The sequence below is a fragment of the Notolabrus celidotus genome, chromosome 16, assembly GCF_009762535.1.
Source record: "Notolabrus celidotus isolate fNotCel1 chromosome 16, fNotCel1.pri, whole genome shotgun sequence".
NCBI classification, from domain to species: Eukaryota; Metazoa; Chordata; class Actinopteri; order Labriformes; family Labridae; genus Notolabrus; species Notolabrus celidotus.
Window position 1 is genome coordinate 15,383,011 of NC_048287.1, and position 22,636 is coordinate 15,405,646.

Genomic DNA, 22,636 nt, shown 5'->3' on the forward strand with positions numbered 1-22,636 from the left:
GTGGATAATGAGTGTGTCGTGATGAATTGTTTCCCAAGTGCCTGACAGCTACACAATGTTCAAATTCAAACCTCTTTCTTTACCTGTGACCCTTGTCCGAAGTCACAATTCAAAGTAGTAATATACGAATAATATGCATTGAATACAAAGACAGCTGCTGTCAGCTTGCTGCAACACAGTCCAGTTTATTTTAACTGACATACCACCTCTGACATGGGAAATAGCTGGTCATTGTTTAGGATTTTGGGGTGGCCACTGGTGCGGCCAATCAGAATTTAAAAAGGGCCATGTCTGCCTGCCAACCCTGGATCAGCCCCTGGTTCTCAGAGTTAATATTCACATCACTGGCAGAGAAGCACTGTGTTTAGGAGCAGTCTCTGTGTGCAGCTAAGCTGTGGTCTCAAACACTGCTTATTCAGTCAAAATAAGAACATTAGTAACGTTCAGATAGAACACTCAAATTAAAACAAAATATATACATTTACAGCTTGTACCTCATGATATTACTGTATACTATGAATATGAAATGTAAGAAGTGCTTGCAGTATTGCCAATTGTGTTGCCAACCAACTGATTTAAGCAGTTGTGAGGAATTTTATGTCAATTTATGTCCTCTGACCCATGTGAATATTTTTTATGAACAAGTTTTATCAATATGTTATTTTACAGACTTTTGGCACCTTGGTTACATGTTGTAATCACTTGAATTTAAGATATTGTCCAAAAGTTTATGCTTTAAAACTTCATATTGGCTATTTTAAAAATGTAGTTGTAGGTTACTGATATCAGTATCTAAAAATACTTCAAAACAGTTGTCATGACCTTTTTTCAGAGCCCCACAATCTGACTGATACACTGAGGAACAGGATCACACAGTTTGCATCATCGTGTCAAAGGGAGAGCTTACACTATGGCGTGCGCTGACAGACGTTTGGGGACCTGGCAGGTGCTGCTGACCATCTCACTGGTCATCGTCCCCCTTAATGCTCACAGTAAGCCCGCTGTATGTAGCTACCAGAGTCCCACCCTGTGCGTGAGTGTGTGTTAGTGCAAGAAAGCGCGCACGTGTATGAGACAAATCACACCTGCATTGGTATATGATATAAAACGTCAAATAGTTGTCCTAGTATGCAGCATGGGGATCCAACAGCCGTTTAAAATGCATTAATGATTGAGACTCTCAAAGCTTATAGGTTGGTAACCTGCTGAGCAACCCTTGAACATGTAATGCAATCAGCAATAATGACACTTAAAAAGGGCAAAGACAGAGGAATCAAGTGCTCTGAGGGGCAGAGATAGTGAACTCAATGAACTAAGACAGTAAACGTCTTGGCTGACTGATGTACATGTTCAAAAATTACTTCTTTTGTATTTCCCGGAAAGATAAAGTTTCTACCTCCAACAGTTCAGATGGAAAGGCAAGACAAATCACTACTCTTTGTCCACACCAAGTGGCAAGCAAATGCTCCCTTCAGTAAATGGTATATTCTCCTGGTAGGTATTCATTCTCTGAACAGATTACAAGCCTGTGGAATTTCCAGTATTTACTGCTTCCCCAGCTTCAGCCCAATGCTCTAACATTTAACTAGGGAGGCAGGATAAGGACAGGCAGAAGATACAGGGTTTGCTTATGGTCCACAGTTTTGGTAAAAACAGGATCAGTGAAGTGACAATGTAATTAAAAGTGGATTCATTACATAAATAAAAAAGTAATGTTTCTTTGTATGATGTTCTTTGTCCTGTTACTCCTTCCTTAGTTGGCTTTGGTTATAAAAAAATAAAGGTGAACTATTACAGTATGTCAGCAAAGTGTCTGGTACATATTGGTAAAACTTTAACATAGAAACCAGTCAGCATATCATCCATGAGCACCAACTAAACTTACTAAAAGAATGAGTTTCAACAGAATGAAGGCCAATGCCACCATGGCTCTTATGACAATGGCGAGTGAATCATTGGGAATAGTCAAACTATCCCAAGACACATACAGAACACCACCCAAAACACTGAGAGAACCCTTTCCTAAAACAAAAAGAGAAAAACTGTTTTTATTTAATATATGACCAGCTATTTACCTAATGAACGGGACTACACAATAGACCATATCATAAACAGAACAACAAAAATAACACCACAAAAATATATAAACAATAAGCTACCCTAAACCTCAAAAGTAGATACTACACACACCTTTAAATCATTCACTCGTGGCTCCTACATGTTGAAATTGAAATATATTTTTGTTTTCTGATGACTATATGCTAATTTTAAATTTGACACCAGAAACATGTTTCAAAACCATGTTTATCATTTATGTTTAATCACCCCAGCTTTTAACATGACTCTGTTGATGTTTAGGAACCTAGAAGAGTTCCTGGAGTTTTGAAAATGAAACATTATCCCATTTTTGCCTGATAAAGGATTTTGTTGTATTTTTTTTCATGTTGCACCAAAATGTTTTCAATAGGTGACAAGTTGGGACTGTAGGTCCAGGCCAGTTTGAGCATTTCGAAGACATGCCATTGTAATATTTGCAAAATGTAGTTTGGTATCATCTTGCTGTATTATACAAGGTCTTCCCTGAAAAAGGCATTGTCTGGATGGCAGCATATCTTGCTTCAAAACCTTTAGGCCTATGGTGTCTTCCCAGATGTGTAAACTAGGTATGCTTGGCACCTATGCATCCCCATACCATCAGGGATGCTGGCTTTTGAACTCTGCACTGATAACAAGCCAGGTGGTTCATATCCACTTTAGAATGGAGGATGCATCGTCCATGATTCCCAAAAAGATTGTCAAAATTTAATTTGTCAGACCAAAGGAAAGATTTCCAATGTTGCTTCAGTCCATCCTAAAATGACTCGGACCTGGAGAAGTTGCCTACGTTTCTGGATCCCTTTTATATATGTTTTCCTCTTTTCAACCCACATTTGTGGGTGTTGTGACACACTATTCACAGACAATGGTTTCTGAATGAGTTTTTGAGCCCATGAGGTGATTTCCACTGCAGAGTCATGTCTGTTTTAAAATCAGTGCTGCCTGCAGGCTTGGAGATCCCTGCCATTTTGGCTTTCAGCCTTGTCACTTTTGTACAGATTTCTCCAGATTCTCTGAATCTTTAAATCATATTATGTTCTGTAGTTGATGAAACCCTCAAGTTCTTAGAAATTTTACACCCAGAAACATTATTCTGAAATTGCTGAAATTTTCCCTATCTACTCACTCATTCTCTCACAAAGTGGTGAACCTCTTCCCATCTTCTGAGAGACTCGGCCTCTTAGGAATGCCCCTATCTGCTCATACCTGTAAGTCATCTAAAAAAAGGGCCCGGTTATTCTTGCTACCATCTGCGATTGGGTTCTACCTTTCTGACTGAACTACCATTTGCACTGAGTGCTAATACATACGTTTCTTGTGTTTATTTCAAATTATTTAACATTGGGCAGGGCAACATAAGACCCCATTGGTCTTAAATGGGCCTAACATAAAAAGGTCCCTACTTTTATGAAAGTTTGGGTGCACTGCTTGCTAAAGGGGTGTGCCTCAAGCCTAATAGTGAAAATATTCTGTAGCTATGTGAAAATCAGGCAATTCTAATCGCACATTTTAACACATAACAAATTTTATTGATGTAGCTGTAGCTTGACAATCAGATTCTTCTTGGCCCAGTAGATACTGCATTGGTGGACGCATATACTCACTGACACACAGAGGACACACTATGGGGGATTTGGACATCCTGCCCACCCCTCACTGTTCAACACAGGGACAGGATGGAAAAACCAAAGCTACCCGAGCACAACATGCACATATACACAGGGCTTGGCGTTGATTAAGGTGTGCTATTCTTCCATTCTGGTTCTCAGTGAGATCCATCTGTTCATCCTGCGCATTACTGACCCATCCTCCCATCCTGCTTGTAGAAAAATGCACCAGGAGAGAGTTAAAAATGCACAAGGAGAGAGAGTTTTAAAGATAGGATGTTTGTGTCTATGTGTATTTATCACAGCAGATATGAGAGTGTGTGTGTGCATGTGTGTGTTGGGGGTAAGCGGGTGCGGAAGCAATTTTGTTCTGCTCTGTTTGGCAGAGCATCAGTGAACATTTTTCTGTTGTTCCTTCCCCACCACTCTGCAGTTCCATCTCTTCAATGTTAGCCATGCTAGCTCATGTCTGCTGGTCCTCTGAGTCTCATCACACACACACACACACACACACACACACACACACACACACACACACACACACACACACACACACACACACACACACACACACCATCTTCCTGTCCTTTGTCCATCCATTTATCTGTCTTCCCTTCCCCTCTCCCACTCTGCCGTTTCTTCCACACAAACCCACTCTCCCATCACTGAGAGAAGGATTTGAGGTAGGGATTCAGTTGGTGGGGTTCTTTAGTGTAATTAAAAGTGAAACAGTGGGAGGCTGCACACAGCAGGAGCTAGGATCCATTCACTTCTTACCCATTGAGAAATGAGTTCATTTTTTCACTCCAGGGACAATACATTTGGCCTCAATCATTTCATAATGTATGTGATATAATCCAATTTAGGAGCATGGTGGGTTGAAAACCATCTGTGGGACATTTTGTTTGATGTTTGTGGCAATAAATGGGACAAACAGGAAAATGGATTTGTAAAACAGAACAGTGATTACATACATGTATTTGGAAACTATTCTATTCTATTCTATTCTATTCTATTCTATTCTATTCTATAGGATTTGGGAAGATAAAGGTAATGCTAAAGAAAACCAACACAGCAATATCTGTGCGAAAAGGTAATGTGTATAAATGATATGGTGTACCACATAGCTGGGTGGGAAAGGATGGAGGATTTCATTGGTCACACTAAGGGCAGCGTGTATGTGTATGTGTGTGTGCCTGTGTTGGGGTGTTATTGGCAGATGCTTTTGTCTCTTGTCTATATCACAATATGACAGTAAGAGGATTATCCATCCAGTGAAAACCAATACACACACATCTCTCTGCTGGTGGGAGGCACGTGCACCCAAATAACCCACTGACATATAAACCACCCGGAGAGAGAGGGAGAGAGACGCTTGGACATACTGATCACGCATCAGCTGTAGTGTAAAATGGAGCATATTGACTTCTAGTGACAACAGACGCTGTTTAAATCCCTCACTCAGCCTCATTCTACAGCGGCTCCTGTAAGCTCGGGCTGTCCACTGATGAGCATTTGCACGACTGTGTCCGTGTGTGTGTGTGTGTGTGTGTGTGTGTGTGTGTATGTGCGTACGTGTTGGCACTTTGACACCCAAACGCAATGTGCACGCGCGCCGTGCTTTGCCGCTCTTCTCCAGTGGGAAAGGCTTAACGGACTACATGCATGCATGGAAGCAGGCAGGTAGGCAGCAATGAACCCGGCTCATTAAAATCTCGTCCGCAGAACCCTCCGCCAGACGCGCGCATTACTACTACAGCCCCTCGCGGTGCTGCTGCTGCCGGTCGACGGACCCCTAAAGTGCAGAGGGACACACGCGCGCGCCAAAAGGTGTGGAGGAGCTATAGGCGACCCGCTCGGTACAATGGAACCGAACCAGAGCTGCTGAACGGTTCAGACACACAGAAGCTGCAAAGGAGGATAACGGGGATATGGAGAAAACCGGCAAGATCTGAACTTTTGGAGGATCCGCTGTGAGGATTATCGTATACAGCCCAACAATCTGACTGATACACTGAGGAACAGGATCACACAGTTTGCATCATCGTGTCAAAGGGAGAGCTTACACTATGGCGTGCGCTGACAGACGTTTGGGGACCTGGCAGGTGCTGCTGACCATCTCACTGGTCATCGTCCCCCTCAATGCTCACGGTAAGCCCGCTGTTTGTAGCTACCAGAGTCCCACCCTGTGTGTGTGTTAGTGCGAGAAAGCGCGCACGTGTATGAGACAAATCACACCTGCATTGGTACATGATATAAAACGTCAAATAGTTGTCTTAGTATGCAGCATGGGGATCCAACAGCCGTCTAAAATGCATTAATGATTGATTTGCAAAAATCTGTTCTTTGTGATCACTGAGACTCTCAAAGCTTATAGGTTGGTAACCTGCTGAGCAACGATTTTGCTGTTATTTTGCAGGACTTATTTACTTAAAATCCTTGATAAATGATTGCAAATGTTGCGTTAAAAAGCATAATTGACCTCAAACTTAAAAATCACAATACATTCGAACGACTGTCAATCAATTTCTAGGCTGTGCCAACAAATAGTAGCCTATGGTTTGCTGAGAGCTATTGACCATTTTTGACACTTGAATGTTGATAGGATTCAATCCCATGCCTATTCACACTTTGAGAGAGACACATGTTCCAATTTGGTGTCGTTTAGAGCAAAGGGAATTGTTTTATTCCATATTTTATAAGCTACATTGTGGATCCACTTGAGGAAGAAAGATATAGGCCTGTGGGTGATCACAGAGAAACAGACGTATGACAGTTAAGTAGCTGCGTCTCGCCGCCGCGGTGCGTGGCCCGGACAAAGGCGGGATTAGGTGCATCATGGTCGGGCCACAGAAGACCTATTCATTGCGCTGAAATCACTGAATTCCTCCAGACATTCAAGAGGGTGGCAGCCGGGCTCGCTTCACCCCCCCGCCGCCCCCCGCCGCCTTATCATGTACTGTCCCTTAAGACAAGCACTGTGGGAATAATATAGTCCGCATAATCCACATGCGCGCTCGAGCAATGAGAATATGTTGAAATGTTGAATTGAGCGCTGCCGGCGCTGCCCAGCAACAGGGTGGCTCGTGCACATAGAGGGTCGCCGGGGTTCAGTTGGGCACGCGCCGCCACTGTTTTTACCCCCCCATCCTTTCTCGTCGCATCTCACGCCCTCAATGTGTAACCAGGCGTTAACACAGTGACATATTGACCGGTAAATAGGCCACGAGTCAGATGTGCTGTGTCTCTCACTTTAAAACCTCAGGGAGCACGTGCCGGGCTCCCGATTATCAAGAGCAGTAGTACCTTCATTCATTTCACTGACTGAACGTGAGGGGAGAAAATGGAGAACAGCGGGAGAAGTTGAAGCCTATTTTTCTAAAGCTCAAAAGTGACGGACAGAGCCACCTCTTTGAAAAAAACAGCAGAAACAGTGGAAGCATAAACTTAATATTGCTTTAATGAGTCCATGGAGGCTGAAAATGAATCTCAGTGAACTGTGATGACATCATTTTCAGCTATCCAACTTAACTGCTGCAACTTATATAAGGTTTGCTTTCATAGCAGGTCCATTATATGAGATGATCAGATATAAAACATGAGCTGTATTTTGTTTTTATCATTAAACGTTTTGCCAGTTGTGTTTTTTATTTATACATCTCTTATTTTCCTATGTAGTCAGAAAATATAGAAACACGCCCATCATGTCCTCAAGCTCTCTTTCTGGCTTGTATGTCAAGTCAAATATAGGCAAAAATTATTTGCAGAATCATTTCTGCCCTGTAGCCAATCAATCCAATCCAATCAACCCATCCATACTTTATTAACATGTTTTTTTTAAGGTTATTTAAAGCAACATGGATCATATCCAGACTCCAGGGCGTTCGGCATGTGCGAGTGTGTATTTGTGGTTTGTGTGTCCACTGTCTGAGCGAATGCATGCTGTGAGGTCCATCTGCCCTGTAGCCCCAGAAATTTCATGATCTGTCACAATTGATCAGATCATCAGCATCTCACCGACTCCCTTCTATTCACACACACACAATAATGGAGGAATACGGCTATTTATAGACAACTAAGATGGGTGGGTGTGGCAGCTTGTATCAGAAATCATTTCAAATTTCTGTAAAAAGGAAACAAAGCAAACATCTTAATTGTGACACTGTTAATTGCCTGCAAACAGGTTTAAATTTGTGAATGTATTTAATTAAGGCTGCTGAGATTCTGCACTCCAGCCATTCACAGTGACCTCAGATAAAACTCGTTTGGTGACTAACTCAGCATGATGCCAGAGGTGAATCGCTGAGCAGCAGTTCAAGGCAGAAATCACACCATTTCTGAAAGAGGAATCAAATTGCTGGGCAGGGGCTTGTGCGTTGAGTTCGCTCGTCTTGCTCTTGTAATCTCTTCATGTTCCCCTTTTGCTCTTGTAATCACTATGACACTGCCAGCTGCCAACAGGATGCTGCATCTAAATCTCGACAGGGAACAAATTGGCAGATTGAACCTTTTTAAATGAAATCTGAATCACTCCCAATCAGTTTCAACTTGTTGGGGCATGTCAATCTCTCCCCAAACTGTGAAGTGTTCAAGTCCATTCCACCACAGTTTTCCCAGAGATGGAGTTGGCATATCAACACTTACTGACTGGCGAGCTGATTGATTAAAAAACAAGAGAGCGAGAGACCGAAACACTGGATTCTCTGTTTCCACTGCACCTCCCTCTCTCCATTCCTCCTTTCAACATGGCACCTCTTTACATCTCACCATGGCAACTAGAGTGTGTATGTGTGTGGGTCTGCTTGTGTGTGTTAGGTGGATCTCTTGGTTCCTCTGCCACCACTAGTCTTCGTGACTCAAGGCACGTTCAGATGGTTTTAGTATTAGCTCTGAATGGAACTGCCAGACACTGAGTGCAGTGATCTCATTGGACACAGTGGTTTGAGAGATGCAGTGGGAGAGACATCGTCCAGCCAAGTATTTTGTCAGTGGAAAAGTGTGTTGAAATGTGTTCTTAAAGTTCAGCAAACTGTGGGAACATTAACTCAAGTGCAAGACAATTTTTCCTAAAACGGTTCAGCAGCAGTTCTGTCTTTCTTTCGTTCTTTCTTTCTGACTAGCTTTCTCATCCCCTGAAAGATCAATTATAACATTTTTAGAAGTGCCCAAATTTGCAGGAGTATAAATGTATTCTTTCCAGCACCTCTAAAGCTCAGGTTTTTCTGTCAGTTTTATAGTTAGTGGATTTTGGTGATTCTTGGCAAAGCTAGGTAGCCTATGCTATTTTTCCCTGTTTTCAGTCTTGATGCTATGCTGAGCTAATCAGCTGCTGGCTTTCTTTCTGTCCCCAGTTGAGTTTGTTCTATCATTTGGGGGATTTATAAAAAAAATGCTTTCTGACATAGTTGGATCTCAAAATTGAAATCTCTAATGCTAACTTTAAAACATTTGCCAGCACCCATCTGGCAGATTTTCACATAACAAAACGATTGGGGACATATGGTCTCTCCAAAGGTAACAGAATCTTACTACGTACCTCTAAATTAAGCAAAGTTAGCAATCTTACCAACACTTTTTAAGCAAGGATTTTTTTCTATTTAAGTTTTAACAGATGGATTTTGTTTCATTTGGATGTGACAAGGTAAGCTGTTTTGTTCCCCTTTTTAAGCACTAATACTAGCTGAGCAAAACGGTAAAAGTGGTATTTTTATGGACTCTCTGTTTGCATAACTACACCTGTACATAGAAATTAAAAAAAATAGTAAAGAGTTCCTGGCAGTCTATATCCCTCTGCTCTCTTTTCTCTATCTATTGCTCTGCAACTGTGACTTCGTGCAGATTGCAAAGTACAAGAGAAATGCCTAACCAATCAGCCTAACCTATAGCTCTAAATCCTAATCTAATCCTCATCCAGTCTTGGTCACTAGAGCACATTAGTCGATCACTCAATGTGCCTAATCCTGAATCACCACAGTCTGATTACACGGGAGTCTTCATCTCTTGTTCTGAGTTCTGTGATAATTAATCACTTAGCTTCTAACCAGGAAACACATTGGGGGGTTTCAGCTCTATTATGGAAACTATTTATTTCATATTGCACATTTTTATTGAATTGTGTTTGTTGAATTCAGTTGAGTATGTGGTGAAGGATATGTTGACATAATAACAGTGTTCTCGGAGAAAACGGGCCTGTACAGCCTGAAGGCATCTCTGCAGAATACTATAGGGATCTGTTTAAATTATTCACGTCTCATCCTTGGGCCACTGTGTTTATCAAACAAAACAGAGCCAGTACATGGGGATAAACTCCAATCCACAACAGAAGCATGTTATATGTGTGTACAAGTCTTTGTTTATCATGCTTTATAATCTACATTTGCACAAGATTACTTACCAAATCCCAGTGTGGCCTGTCTTGTTGTAGTGTTGACAATAAGATTATGTTACTAAGGGGATCAATTGATTTTTACGCATTAGTCTGTTTACCAGTCACTGGGAGTACTACAGAGCATGTGAAAACACCTAATTGATGCCATCAGAAGCTCTGCAGCTTTCTCAAGTCAGAGAAAATCACCTTGGTAATTGAGGATTGATATTTCTGTGATGTGCCAGACTACTCCAATTGTAGTAACATCCAAGGCCAGGCCTAGAAAAAGTCAATCTGGACAGTGAAACTTAATTCAGGATATCCCAGACTCTGGTTATGAACTTATAAGCACTGTTGCATGAAAGGGTATGCTGTTGTAGTGGATATCAGCACAGCTCTAGGCCATAGGTCAATGCTGAAGAGAATCAGAGCAAATCTAGACAGTTTAACAGCACGAGCCATGCACCAGCACGATGTGTATGATATTGCTAAAGCAATGTAGTAAATAGTGCTTAGCAACAACCAATCAGGATGTTTTGAGTTACAAATCAGAGTTTGATTTGGTGATGCATATAATAGATGAAGCAAGACAATGTGTGCTGTCATGTTAATGGTATTCAGAACACCTAGGGCAGATTGATACATTAAGTGAAAAGTCCAGGAGCTGTAATACTACATATCAGCACTCATGGAACATCAACCAATCAAACAACTTAGTCTGAGCTAATGCTTCTGTAAAAGTTATTTGATTTGAGTCTTACGAGTCCTCTAACTTTGAGGCAGTGTCACTCTAAATTGCTATGTACATCTCTAATACCTTTTTTTGTGTCTGACCGGCAGGGAGGCATTCCCTCGGCAGGCATCGTCATCACCACAACCGATCATCCGTCAACAAGGAGGCCTTGAACGCCAGGTTGGTTCTCAGTGACGACTCAGCAGAAAGAGATCACCTGATTGGAGCAGGGCTCACGCTGGGGGCAACGCTCCCACTCAGCTCCACCAAACGTCACCATTCTCAGAAACACACCTACTTAGACTTCATAGAGGAGGATGCACCAGGAGGGGAGGAGCTCACTGCTGGAGGAGGGGGTCCAGACCAACCAGGGAACCCTATGGCAGATGACGTCATCACAGTGGAGTTTCATAGCCCTGCCCCGGATGTTGTACCTTCTGATGGTGCTCTCGATTGGGCTAAAGTCCCTAAACCTCAGAAGCAAAAAAGTGGAGACCCCACTGCATGGACGCTCTCTGATTTTTACGACTACCTTTCCCCGGATGACGACCTCTCTGCATTAGATGCAACCCCAGAACCTGAGCCCACGCCATCACCCCCGGCTGACATGGAGGATGAGAACCCGCTCCTGGCTGGTGCTCCAGCTGTTCCAGAAAATGTGAAACCTAACAACATTCCGAAGGTAGAAAGCAAGCCATCCCTACCGGCTGCTCCCAGGCCAGTGCCAGACAACAGTGATAGGTTAGGCTTTGGTGGTCCCATGGGAGCTGACGGCTGCAGACTGGGCTTTGTGCGCTCGGGTCCTGGTGTGTGTGTGTCTCAGTGTGATCTTGAACCAAATTTCTGCTTCAATGGAGGAGTGTGCACTGTGGTAGCAGGAATGGGAGCCTTCTGCAGGTGAGAAAACTTGAACATTTGTTAATAAACATAAAAAATAGGCTGGAAGAATTTATGCTCCATGGTGCATTTTGAGAGGCTTCTTTTTTTCATAGCCCCAAATCCCTTTAAAAAAAGCTATCTTGTGACTCTAACCCTCTTACACAAAGCACAGGTCTACACTGCACTTGTTATATTATTTAGCATTCAAAACCTTGGCAACGAAAATCGTCCTTTACCAGCTAGATTAAGGAGGCTGACTCACTGCAAACAAAATCTAACTATGGGTACAAATAAAGTAACCTTGAACCTTGAACCTTGAACCTTGAAGGTAGGTAAACCCTGAGCAGAACTGGACTCATTGGTGAACTTCTATCTGCCGCAACTCAATGGGAAAATGTACACATGGGTCAGCATGGGTGTGTTTGGGGAGTTCTAGGGCGCTCAAACATCCCCCCTTTTAATTATCTTGATGGGATGATTTCCAGTATGTTCCCTCTCCAACACAAAGGAAGAGATTTAGGACACTTCTGAGAGGCATACATACACACTGAAAACACACACGCACAGAGATAGAGGGTTGGCTTAATGTGTCATGAGGGTTCGCAAAGATCACAGCAGGGTCGCCAAAGGATTAGCTTCGTTTTGGACGACGGGGGGGAGAAAGAGTGTGTGGTGACAGCTGATGTAGGCACACACAGAAAGTACCCGGAAAATGACAATGCCATTTGGTCAGGAAGGGACTCGCATGTAAATAAACACACACTCATGGACACACACATTCACACATTCACGTACACACTTGTGCATGTGCACCATGCCTTGATAACACCATCTGTCCTGTCCTGCAGTCTCGCTGTAAGCTTGAAGGTAAACTGTTGCTCATGTCACCGTACATGCTGAGTGAAAGCATTCACGTAAACACATTTACACACGCACGCTGAGTCATGCTGGCTACTTCAAACACACACATATAATTTCACAGAGAAAAACAAGGATATGGGAAAGACACACATATGCTCGCACGTATCCTGATCCTTTGATCTCATTAAGAGCTGGGCTGCAGGCCGAATCCCTGCTTTGCTGCAGACCTCAGGACACATGTCATCAGTTCCAAGTAACATTTTACACCCTTTACTCTGGCTTACATGCTGCCATTATAAATATTGTAAACACACTTGTGCAGAGTGTATGCATTCATATTAAACCTATTGGCTTTTATAGCAGGCTTGTTTTCCTGACAACATAACTAACAACTCAAAGTTTTGATCACAGAGGTTGTTTATTCCCATTCTTTCAGGTGCAACGTGCAGGACTACATCTGGAACAAAGGCACCCGCTGCGACTGGATGGTGACAGAGTTCCAGGTGTTGTGTGTAGTGGTGGGCGTGTCCTCTGGGATGCTCATCCTCCTCTTCATGATCATTGTATTTTTTGCCAAGAGGCTGCACCGCCTCAAGAACGAGAACAAGCGCCTTCGCAAACGCAGGTGTGTGTGAGAGAGAGAGATTGGTAGGTGAGAGTGAAAAAATATGTACTGTGAATTACACTACTGCCTAGGTGCTTAGATATTGTACTGTGACAATATCTGTGTCAGTCTCCTTCCTGGAAGACACTACAACTTCATGACTGATAAGCAAATGAGTTGAGGAGCACAGAAATAACACAAGAGGGAGGCTGCATGGGGATTTCAAAATGTGGAACAAGCAGGGAACAGCGGGAAACATCTATCAAATTTAATCCTATTTGATTTATACTTGCCAACTGAAAGCTGGTCTTTAGAGATGATCTAATTCCCTTTAGTATATACTCAATTATTCAGGCTGTTAAACTGTGATGAAAATTCTGTGTGTGATTTCCGTCTACCAGACCTCAGTTTCAACTGCAAGGTACTGTGGCAAAACTCTAGACCTTAAAGGGTACTAGAGGATACAGTACAAATAAATTGATGTGATACGGTACACAACAACATAATAGGATACAATACAATACAATAACATAATGGTAAGACGATACCACATAATACGATATGATACCATACAACATTCTATAATGTACAATGCTACACAATATACAGGAAAAAAAATAAAACAGCAGGATAGGAAATGTATAGATTTGATGTGTTATGATATGATACTTGCGTTCGATACTGTACAATATGATACGATAACATACGTTAAACTGTACAATGCAATACGATAACATATGTTATATACTGTACAAAACAATACGATAACTTACGTTAGATACTCTTTCATACATTACGATAACATACGTTAGATACTGTATTATACGATATGATAACATACGTTAGATACTTTACCATAAGATACGATAACATACGTAAGATACAGTACCATACGATAAGATAACTTACGTTAGATACTCTTCCATACGATATGATAACATACGTTAGATACTTTACCATACGATACAATAACATATGTTAGATACTCTTTCATACAATACGATAACATACGTAAGATACTGTACAATACGATAGGATTTGACACAATATGATAATACGCATTTTTTTGACCCCATAGGGGAAAGCTTCACTGCTTTACAGTGTCCTCATTCATTTTCTGACACAATTGGTCTCTATAGTATTAATATATATGTGAATAATTATTGTATGAACAGATTACAAGAGTTTCCTAAATTACTTTGTAGTATTTGTGAGTCTTTTTTTTTATAAATACTAGTTACATTTCTCTCTCTCTCTCTCTCTCTCTCTCTCTCTCTCTCTCTCTCTCTCTCTCTCTCTCTCTCTCTGCCTTCCTACAGTAAGTTCCGCCCACAGAGCAGTGAGCCACAGACGGACGGCCTCTCTGTTTCCACAACAGCTGACGGCTCACAACCAAACGTAAGGAAACTGTGCGACACCCCTCCGCCCGCTCCTCAAGCTCACACACACAACCTGGCGTACTATGACAACATTATCTGTCAGGTACGCCCCAACTCTCCCCATGTTTACTCTCCCTTTCTCAGCCTTCTGGTTGCCCTTGCAATTATGTCTCTCTGTCCTGTCACCTGCATGAACAATTTATTTTCTCCAGTCTGCTTTAACCCCAGCCTTCTTTCCTGTTTGTTTATTATGTCCTCTCCTTTTTTTATCTCCACCAGTTTTTAAAGTGATTTGAATTGCATCTAGTAGTATTTTCCGTGCACATTCCTGACACCCAAATATAAGCTTGTAGTCGTACACACATACAATACATATCTCACCCTAAGTCCATAACCTCTCATTGAGATATCCTCCTAAAGTTGTGAATGTACAGTATGTGTGTTTAATGCTTTTTACACACACTGATCCCCTCAGAGGCCATCAGCAGCCGGCTATACCTGGGATTATAAAACCAGAAACCCTTATAACCACTTCCAGGTAAGCAGAGCGGAAATGCCCACAGCGTCTGCAGCAGTTCCCCTCCCTTTGCTTTGCTTTAAATCAACCCACTGTGCAAGCACTAGTCACCAGATGTTGGCTCTCCTTTTTGCTTTAGCTTCACTTTGAGGTTCTCTTTCTACATCAGATTGTGTATCAGCTGTATTCCACGTGTGCTGTGTGTGAAATGATTAATCGCCTCTTGCAAGGCTTCCTGTAGCCAGTTTTCCCCACACTTGCCGCCTCTCTTGTGCCTTCTCAGCTTCCTGAAAAGCTAAATGAAGAACTTTCCTCCATTTTCTTTCAACTGCTTTTGCCAATACAGCTCGACAGCCATTTTAGGGTCCCTATGCAGCAGGTTTCCCTTTTTTTCTACCCTCCTGAAGGTTGCGCATGTAGTGCCTTTATGAAGTGCATTTCATTCTGTTACAGCATGTGTGTTTGCCTGTGTGTCCTTGAATATAAATGTGTATGCATCCATATCTGTTTGTGTTGGGGGGGTTTGTGTTTGCGTGGAGATTTATGTGTGCTCTTGTTTGGTATTCATCAATCATACTAGCCTGCTGAGTTACTAAGCCAACATATGAGGTTACTGATGCCTGGTTTTGAACCTAATCTGGACACATAAAGGGGAATCGTGGTAAAAGGGATGTACTGTATATGCAAACAGAATGTAACCATTAAAAGGCAGGAGATCAAAAGCACACAGATAAATCACTCCCGGGACTGAGCTTTTGGATTTTGTCGTCCCGTGTTTGAAAGAACGCTTAACAAGAGTTTTCCGTGAGTAGACAGTGAGACTGATCAATGGCGCCCCACTTCCTGCCTGCTGTGCCTATGACCTTCATTTGTCTGTGACAAACTAATCGATCAATGGATTGACCGTTTACAAACGGGCACATGTTCACAGACACAATAGTTCAGTAATCACACAATCACAACTCTCTCGCTGCCAAGTGCATTCATTTCCTGCATTTACAGTAACACATGGACACTCTGCAAACACAAACACACTCAGATGGACTTTTAATATTTTCATTTTCACTCCATTACTCGTACTCGGCAGTGCTTAATGAAGTGAACATATTATCACTTGTGTTTTTTTATGGAAGAAGCTGCTCTTAGTGCTCTGCTGGCATTTCCGTGCACTGGTTGTAGATGAGTGACACTTACGTTGGGGTTCTCTAAATGCCAGGTCAGGAGGCTAAAAAGCCCCTGCAGTCACATGGGCAGCAATGCTGTTTTGTAAATGTCGGAGGTCTGATTGGAATATTTATAAAAACTGAGGCATGATGAGTTGATAAAATAAAAGTCTGATCATACAGGTCCAATATGAGGCTATTCAATGACCCATATCACATTAAATCAAAAGCTTAAATTGAAGCGTTTAGAGCAGCTTTATGAGAACTTTACCTTCTTACTTCCCTGTAATGAATGCTGTTTCGTTTTCAAAAACTTGAGGAACTGATGTAGCGTAGGATGGAGAACATCTGTATATTTGTGCTATATCTGGTATATGTGCTTGTATGTCCAAGGCAGGTATAAAAAGTCCCCCAATTTTCCCCCCACAGGATGAGCCACAGAAGCAAGAGGACCCCGCAAAGTCCCCACAAGCCAAGGAAGAAGGCTCCATGAACATCCTCAACTCACACTCCCCCAAACATGAGAACAACCGTCCCACCTCTGTCGCCCACACTCCTAACAACACAGAGGAAAACGCTGAGGTAAACACGCTCCAGAACAACCTGGTATAATGTCACCACTTAGACAAGTGTGCAGCGGGAGACCAAAAATATAAAACAACGAGACATCAAGACAGGCTAACATTTTTTACACCATGTAAAGTGCACACAATCTTATACAGTCTAATCAGACCCTAAAGTCAAAATTGAGCACAAGATAAATTGAAAGACACAACTTGAGAAGCACAATAGTCCTGTTTACAAGGCCGCCATGCCAGCGCTGATGACATAGTGGTGCCGCTGCCCCCTTTCCTTCCTCCACCTGTGTCTAACGCTGGACTAAAAACCTCTGGCTTGGACCAACTAATGACTGACTCTCCTCTCTACTGATGCCCTGCCTTGGTCTTTGGCCAATGAACTCTTGCTCCTTCATCGTCTCCTCTCCTGTTTCCCCCAAATCCCCCTTTCCTCCTCCCCTCACCTCACCTCTGCCTGCCCCGCCTTACTGTTCTCTCTCTGCTCGCATGCATTGGTGTTATCAACAAAAAAGTGTCTGAAAATTTGCTAAAGACATAAGTGGAAATCAAGTGAACCTGTATTTGCGAAATATTCATGTTTGCTAATAAGTGGATATGTCTAGATTACCTGAGGTCAAAGTAATTGCTTGGAGTTGATATTTGAATCTATATACATATATAACACGCTGTGTCTTGGTTTTCAATGTGATTTATAATACTTTAATGTACTTGAGGTTCTTTTGTACTTTTTTGGGTATACATGGAGGATTATAGTTCACAGTTGTTGGAATAAATCTTTTTAATTTTATCCTGCTTGTTCCTGTGTGTTGCTATGAGCTCTATTTTCCCCCAGTCTTTAGTCTCTTTTTCTCTCTCTCTCCCTCTTGCTCTCTATCGCGCTCGCTCTCTTGCTCTCTCTCTCTCTCTCTCTCTCTCTCTCTCTCTCTCTCTCTCTCTCTCTCTCTCTCTCCCTCTGCATGTCTGCTCATGATGAAGCTAACTACTGCCCAGCCGCTCCCATGCTAATAATATCTGAATGCACGGCTGACCCTGCTTTTGTGCTACAGTAGGCTGCTCACAGATTACACCACACAAACAATGGAGACTGCGGGCCAATTCAGCACCACGGACAGCTCTCCAAAATGAGCTCCCACCAGAGTAACTGGGTTTTATTTTTACCTTCACCTCATCTAGCCTTGAAAGGAAAAAGACATGTTGAAGTCTCTGTTACCAGCTTTAATTATTTATTCCTGTTTATGTTTTTTCTAATGGGGAGTATTTTGTTGCACAATAACAGTCTGACTTTAATCTTTACTAAAACTCACGTTGGCTGATGATCATTTTAATTCAGATTCACCACTCATTCCAGTATTCATCTATTATGTCCTGCTTCATTTGCTCATGTTAAAGATGATAATTGCACTTCCTGTACTTGTGATTATCCTGTATCAATGGATGAGCTACTGATTGGGCCTACAGATTACAGGCTGAAAGAGATGTCCGTTTTTTATATTGACTTTACAGGCTTTAAAATTAGTAGCCCCTCTGCAAGGAAATAAAACAAGTTTAAAAGTTGAGGGGTACTGTAAAGCATTTTTACAGCTCCAGCATGAGGAAGATAACGATTTATGGAACAGTTTTTAACAACATTCGAGTCTTGGAGATTCAGCTTAAGTGGATTAAATCAATCATTTTATATTTAAGTGGATATTTCATTGTAGTGATGACCAATAGACATTTATCACCAAAGCTTTATAGCATCTCTGAGCTCATTCAGCTGTTTCTTTGGTTTTGTATTCACTCTCTTGGAGACTACCTGCTCAGTAAAAAACAGAAGACAGCTAAAAGTACTGACTGGCTGTTGATCAGAGAGGAGCATTTAGCAGCTAAAGAGCTAGATATTTCCCTGATGAGTTTTTAAACACTAAGAGGAGAGAGTTATTGAACTAATATTCCCAAGTTGGATACAAAAACAAATCCAATAGTAAACTGTCTGCAGCTTATCTGCAAAACTCGAATAAATAAGCGTGATAAGAACTAACTACAAAGACTAACATCATGTTTGACACACCTTAATATGATATAAAATTATATAGTAATAATACAGTTTATTTATGGGCAGAGGAGCATGGAGGAGTGAGGTAGCCCCATTCCAAATGTTTTGGCTTCATTTTTGGGGGACTGTCATGTTTTCCATTTTTTGTACAGAACATATTCCCTAGATAATCTGGTGCAGCCACTAAATATAATGCACTCTGCCAGTATGTGGAGAATATAGGAAAAGGTTATCAACTGGTCAAAACCTCATCTCTTCATGCTCTTCCATCCTACACACTTGTCCTTTATGAAATTGAGTAAGAAATGTTTCCAGCAGCACATTGTCTCGTACCTTATCCATGCTTTGTTCACTTTCATTTCACTACTATTTCCTCTGTGATTCTCCCTACATTGTTGCATCCCTCTCCACTTACCGTATTTCTACATCAGGATGGAGTTACTATCGGCCTGGAAGTGCTCCTCCCGAAAGATGCCAAGCTCCACAAAGAGACCAAGGGACCTCTTCAGTATGACGTCTTCCTCTACAAGGTTGGAGCCAACAATGGAGACCCTGCTGACTCCTACTCCCCCCATCACATGCCTAGATCACCTAAACCACCCAAATCACCTAAAACACCTACCACACCCAAGTCAGCAAAGGTGTCTGAATCCCCCAGACACACCCAGGAACTACCGCACAGCCCCCGTGAAGCCTTGTCTGGGAGGCATTCTTCACCTTGCTGCCATCCCTCACCCAGTCGCAAGCCATCATCCAGTCCTGGATATTATTTCTCCCCCACCTGCCCCCCTGCCTCCCACCACTCCCCCTCACAATTTAATAGAATCCCCACCTCCTCCTCCTCGCCTCAGTTACGCAGGCCCAGAGGTCGGTCAGAGGGTCCCGGCACAGAGCACGAGGAGATCACCCACATTCGTCCATCCCCCTCTTCTCCTCACCTCACCCAGCCTCCTCCATCACCATCTAGGGTGAAGTACAGTCCGGCCAGCACCCATTCGCTTCCACCACTCTCCTGACCAGGGTCTACACCCAAGCACGCATCCTCACAAACGCACAAACATCTGTCATAATCTAATCAATCCATTGATCATGGATCTAACTGTTGTCTTAGTGACTCACAAATCATTTATCCATCCATCCTTCCATCCTTTACATTTATGCATTCATGACGAGCATCACAACTTGTCTCGATCCATGGAGCCAGAACAGTGCATCTGGGGTACTTTTGAACCACAACTTCTCAAACTCAGACAAAGACACACCAAAATGTGCACATAAAACATGTAAATAACAACTTCTCAATACTCAGGTTTCAGCTCATACAAGCACAAAAAGAACACGCTCTCCTAGCACAGTGCCAATGTCAGCAACTGCTGAGAATATAGTTCAGAAAGGTTTTATAGAAGTTTACCACATTAGCCTTAGTGTTATCAACGGTTTATATACATCTTTTGCTATTATGTGTGTACGATTATTTCACAGGCTTTTATGGGGATTTTTTTTCATGTTTCTAATCCTAAATAAATAGATGATACAACAAAGTGTGCAGTGTCATTTTTTAATATCAGAGAGGAATGATCTAAGACTCGGACGCAGCAAGGTTAGGGAAGAGGCGATTTTTCTTTGATGTTGCCAAACTGCAGGTAGAATGAATGTAAGAGACTCTGCTGCCCCCTTGTAGACACAATAAATACAGCACCTTGCACAGAAATACTTTTAAACTTTACAGCCCCTGGTATATTTAGTTTTGAAGCTATTCAAAATAAATAAAAGGAGAAATGACAACTTAGCCATATTGTGTGATTGTCTTCCTATTAATCATTAATTCAAATATTGCTCCATTTATTACTTCTGTAAATTATCAAATGCAACATATATAGGACAAAGTTTGATACTTAAAAAAGGTTTCACAGAAATAAAAGTTGACATAGTCATGAGGTCAGCAAAGTATCGTGCTTAACAAAATATGGTTTATTAAGTTAGCCAACATTATCGAACATTAGCAATCCTAAGCTAAGCTAAGCTAAGCAGAGCTGAACCCCTATTAATATATGAATATAGGGGAAATTGCGTTCCTTATGAATACAACTTTAAAATTTTAAGGAGAATAATCCAGTATTTTTATATTAAAAGTTAATAATTGTTGCGGTAGCCTGAATAACAGTTAGCTCTCCACTTTTGTTGTCAACTGTTTTGCCATATCTGATCTTTATGGTGATTGTTGATTGTTCAGTTACTGAATAAATGAATACGTTATCTGTAAAATATCTGAAATTCTTTGTTCTATGGCAGCCATTGAAGGGCAGTGTTATGTTGTCTGAGTTTAACTGACAGGGGAGTTTCAGATTCAGCTAGTCCTGACAATGAAAAAAAACAAACAACACAAATTGACTCACAATAAGGACGTTAGCAGTGGTGTCGGGGGATCAGGACCACGGCGTCAAAAATGAACAAAGTTAGTAGGTTATGTTTTGTCTTCTGAAGTTGGCGTGCTAGTAAGCTAACTGACATTGGAAACTGACAGTTTTTGGTGTTAGGTGTGTTTGGTCAAATTGTTTAAAGCTTGGAAAAGGGTACGGATGTGTTTCTGTTACAAGTGTATATTCTAATTCAGGCCTATTCCAACAATAAATCACCTTTTAAAGAAAAATATAGGATTCTTCACCTTAAAAATGTAAAGTTGAATTGCCCTATATTCATACATTAATTGGGGGTTAGCTTTGTTTAGCGTAGCTTACGATTGCTAATGTTAGAAAATGTTGGCTAAGTTAATAACCTGCATTTTGCTAAGCACATGATATTTTGCTGACCTGATGACTATTCTCAACTTTTATCTCTGTTCCACCTTTTTAAGTAAAGCTTGGAAAAGGGTAAGGATGTTTTTCTGTTAATAGGTTCGATATGAAGGAGTTTTGCATCTTTTGTGCAGCATTTTTAGCCAACATGTTTGAATGAGAAAAATGTAACACAACTCAGGAACCCTGTTAAAAATAATCCTTTTGAAATAGACAACGTCTTGTTATTGGATACACCAGACAATACTTTTTATATCAAAACTAAATGGGAGCTGGAGTTAAATGTTATAATTGAGGATGAAGAGTGGGAAACAATATGCATTGGATGTCAGAAGGGTATTAATAGTAATATGTGGAAGGAGTTTGATTGGAAGATGAAGACGAGGTTCTTTAGGATGCCTGGTCTCGAAATTTGTAGAATGGTTGGTGACCACTCGCACATATTTTAGGATTGCCCAAGGTTGCTTCCTTTCTGGAAAGGGGTAAAGAGCGAGATAGATAAAGTTCTGGCAATTGATTTACTATTCACCTCAAGCCAGATTCTTTTCGATCTAACCCCTGAAGACAAGTACACCAGAGACCAAGAGCACCTGTTACATATTCTCTTGATGACTGCTAGGAAAATGGTGACAATAAAATAGATGAATTCACAGCCACCTACAGAGGTACAGTGGAAACAGAAGCTGAGGGAGGTGTATGGAATGGAGGCTTTACCTGCTCAATTACAATTACGGTCTGATATCTTTGTGAAGAGATGGCTTCCTATAGCAACGTATCTATTTAACTAAAGGGAACTGTGCATTGTGCTATAATGTCTTAACTATCCACTTAATTATTTTTCACTCAATAGTTTTATTCAGCTTTCTAGGCCCCAGTGTGTTTTCTTTCTCTTTTTTTCATTTTCTTTTTCCTCGCACTGTCGTATATTTTCTGTGATACTGTAAAGGAATGTTCTGTGTTGTGTTTTTTCCATGTTTAATTAAAAAAATAAAAAAATAAAGTTCCAAAAAAAGAAAAAGAA

At 41.5% G+C, this 22,636-nt stretch overlaps 1 protein-coding gene across 2 annotated transcripts; it reads left to right on the plus strand.

The window, feature by feature from the left end:
• The first annotated feature begins 5,338 nt into the window (after positions 1-5,338).
• LOC117827631 (chondroitin sulfate proteoglycan 5-like) lies at positions 5,339-20,355 on the plus strand. 2 transcript variants are annotated; one of them, XM_034704251.1, is made up of 6 exons: positions 5,339-5,855; positions 10,912-11,701; positions 12,981-13,169; positions 14,468-14,546; positions 16,637-16,789; positions 19,252-20,355. In XM_034704251.1, exons 1-6 carry the CDS (start codon positions 5,774-5,776, stop codon positions 19,834-19,836), a joined length of 1,878 nt encoding a protein of 625 aa, XP_034560142.1. In that variant the 5' UTR covers positions 5,339-5,773; the 3' UTR covers positions 19,837-20,355. The 2 variants fall into 2 exon arrangements, with proteins under 2 accessions (XP_034560142.1, XP_034560140.1); XM_034704249.1 differs by having other exon boundaries at positions 14,468-14,630; positions 19,252-20,307.
• Positions 20,356-22,636: the final 2,281 nt, after the last annotated feature.

Bases quoted from the DNA above. Each gene is read 5' to 3' on its own strand.
- LOC117827631 (XM_034704249.1), top strand. From the start codon at position 5,774: ATGGCGTGCGCTGACAGACGTTTGGGGACCTGGCAGGTGCTGCTGACC. The intron at 11,702-12,980 runs GTGAGAAAACTT...CCATTCTTTCAG, and splicing joins GGAATGGGAGCCTTCTGCAG to GTGCAACGTGCAGGACTACA. The intron at 14,631-16,636 runs GTACGCCCCAAC...TTCCCCCCACAG, and splicing joins ATGACAACATTATCTGTCAG to GATGAGCCACAGAAGCAAGA.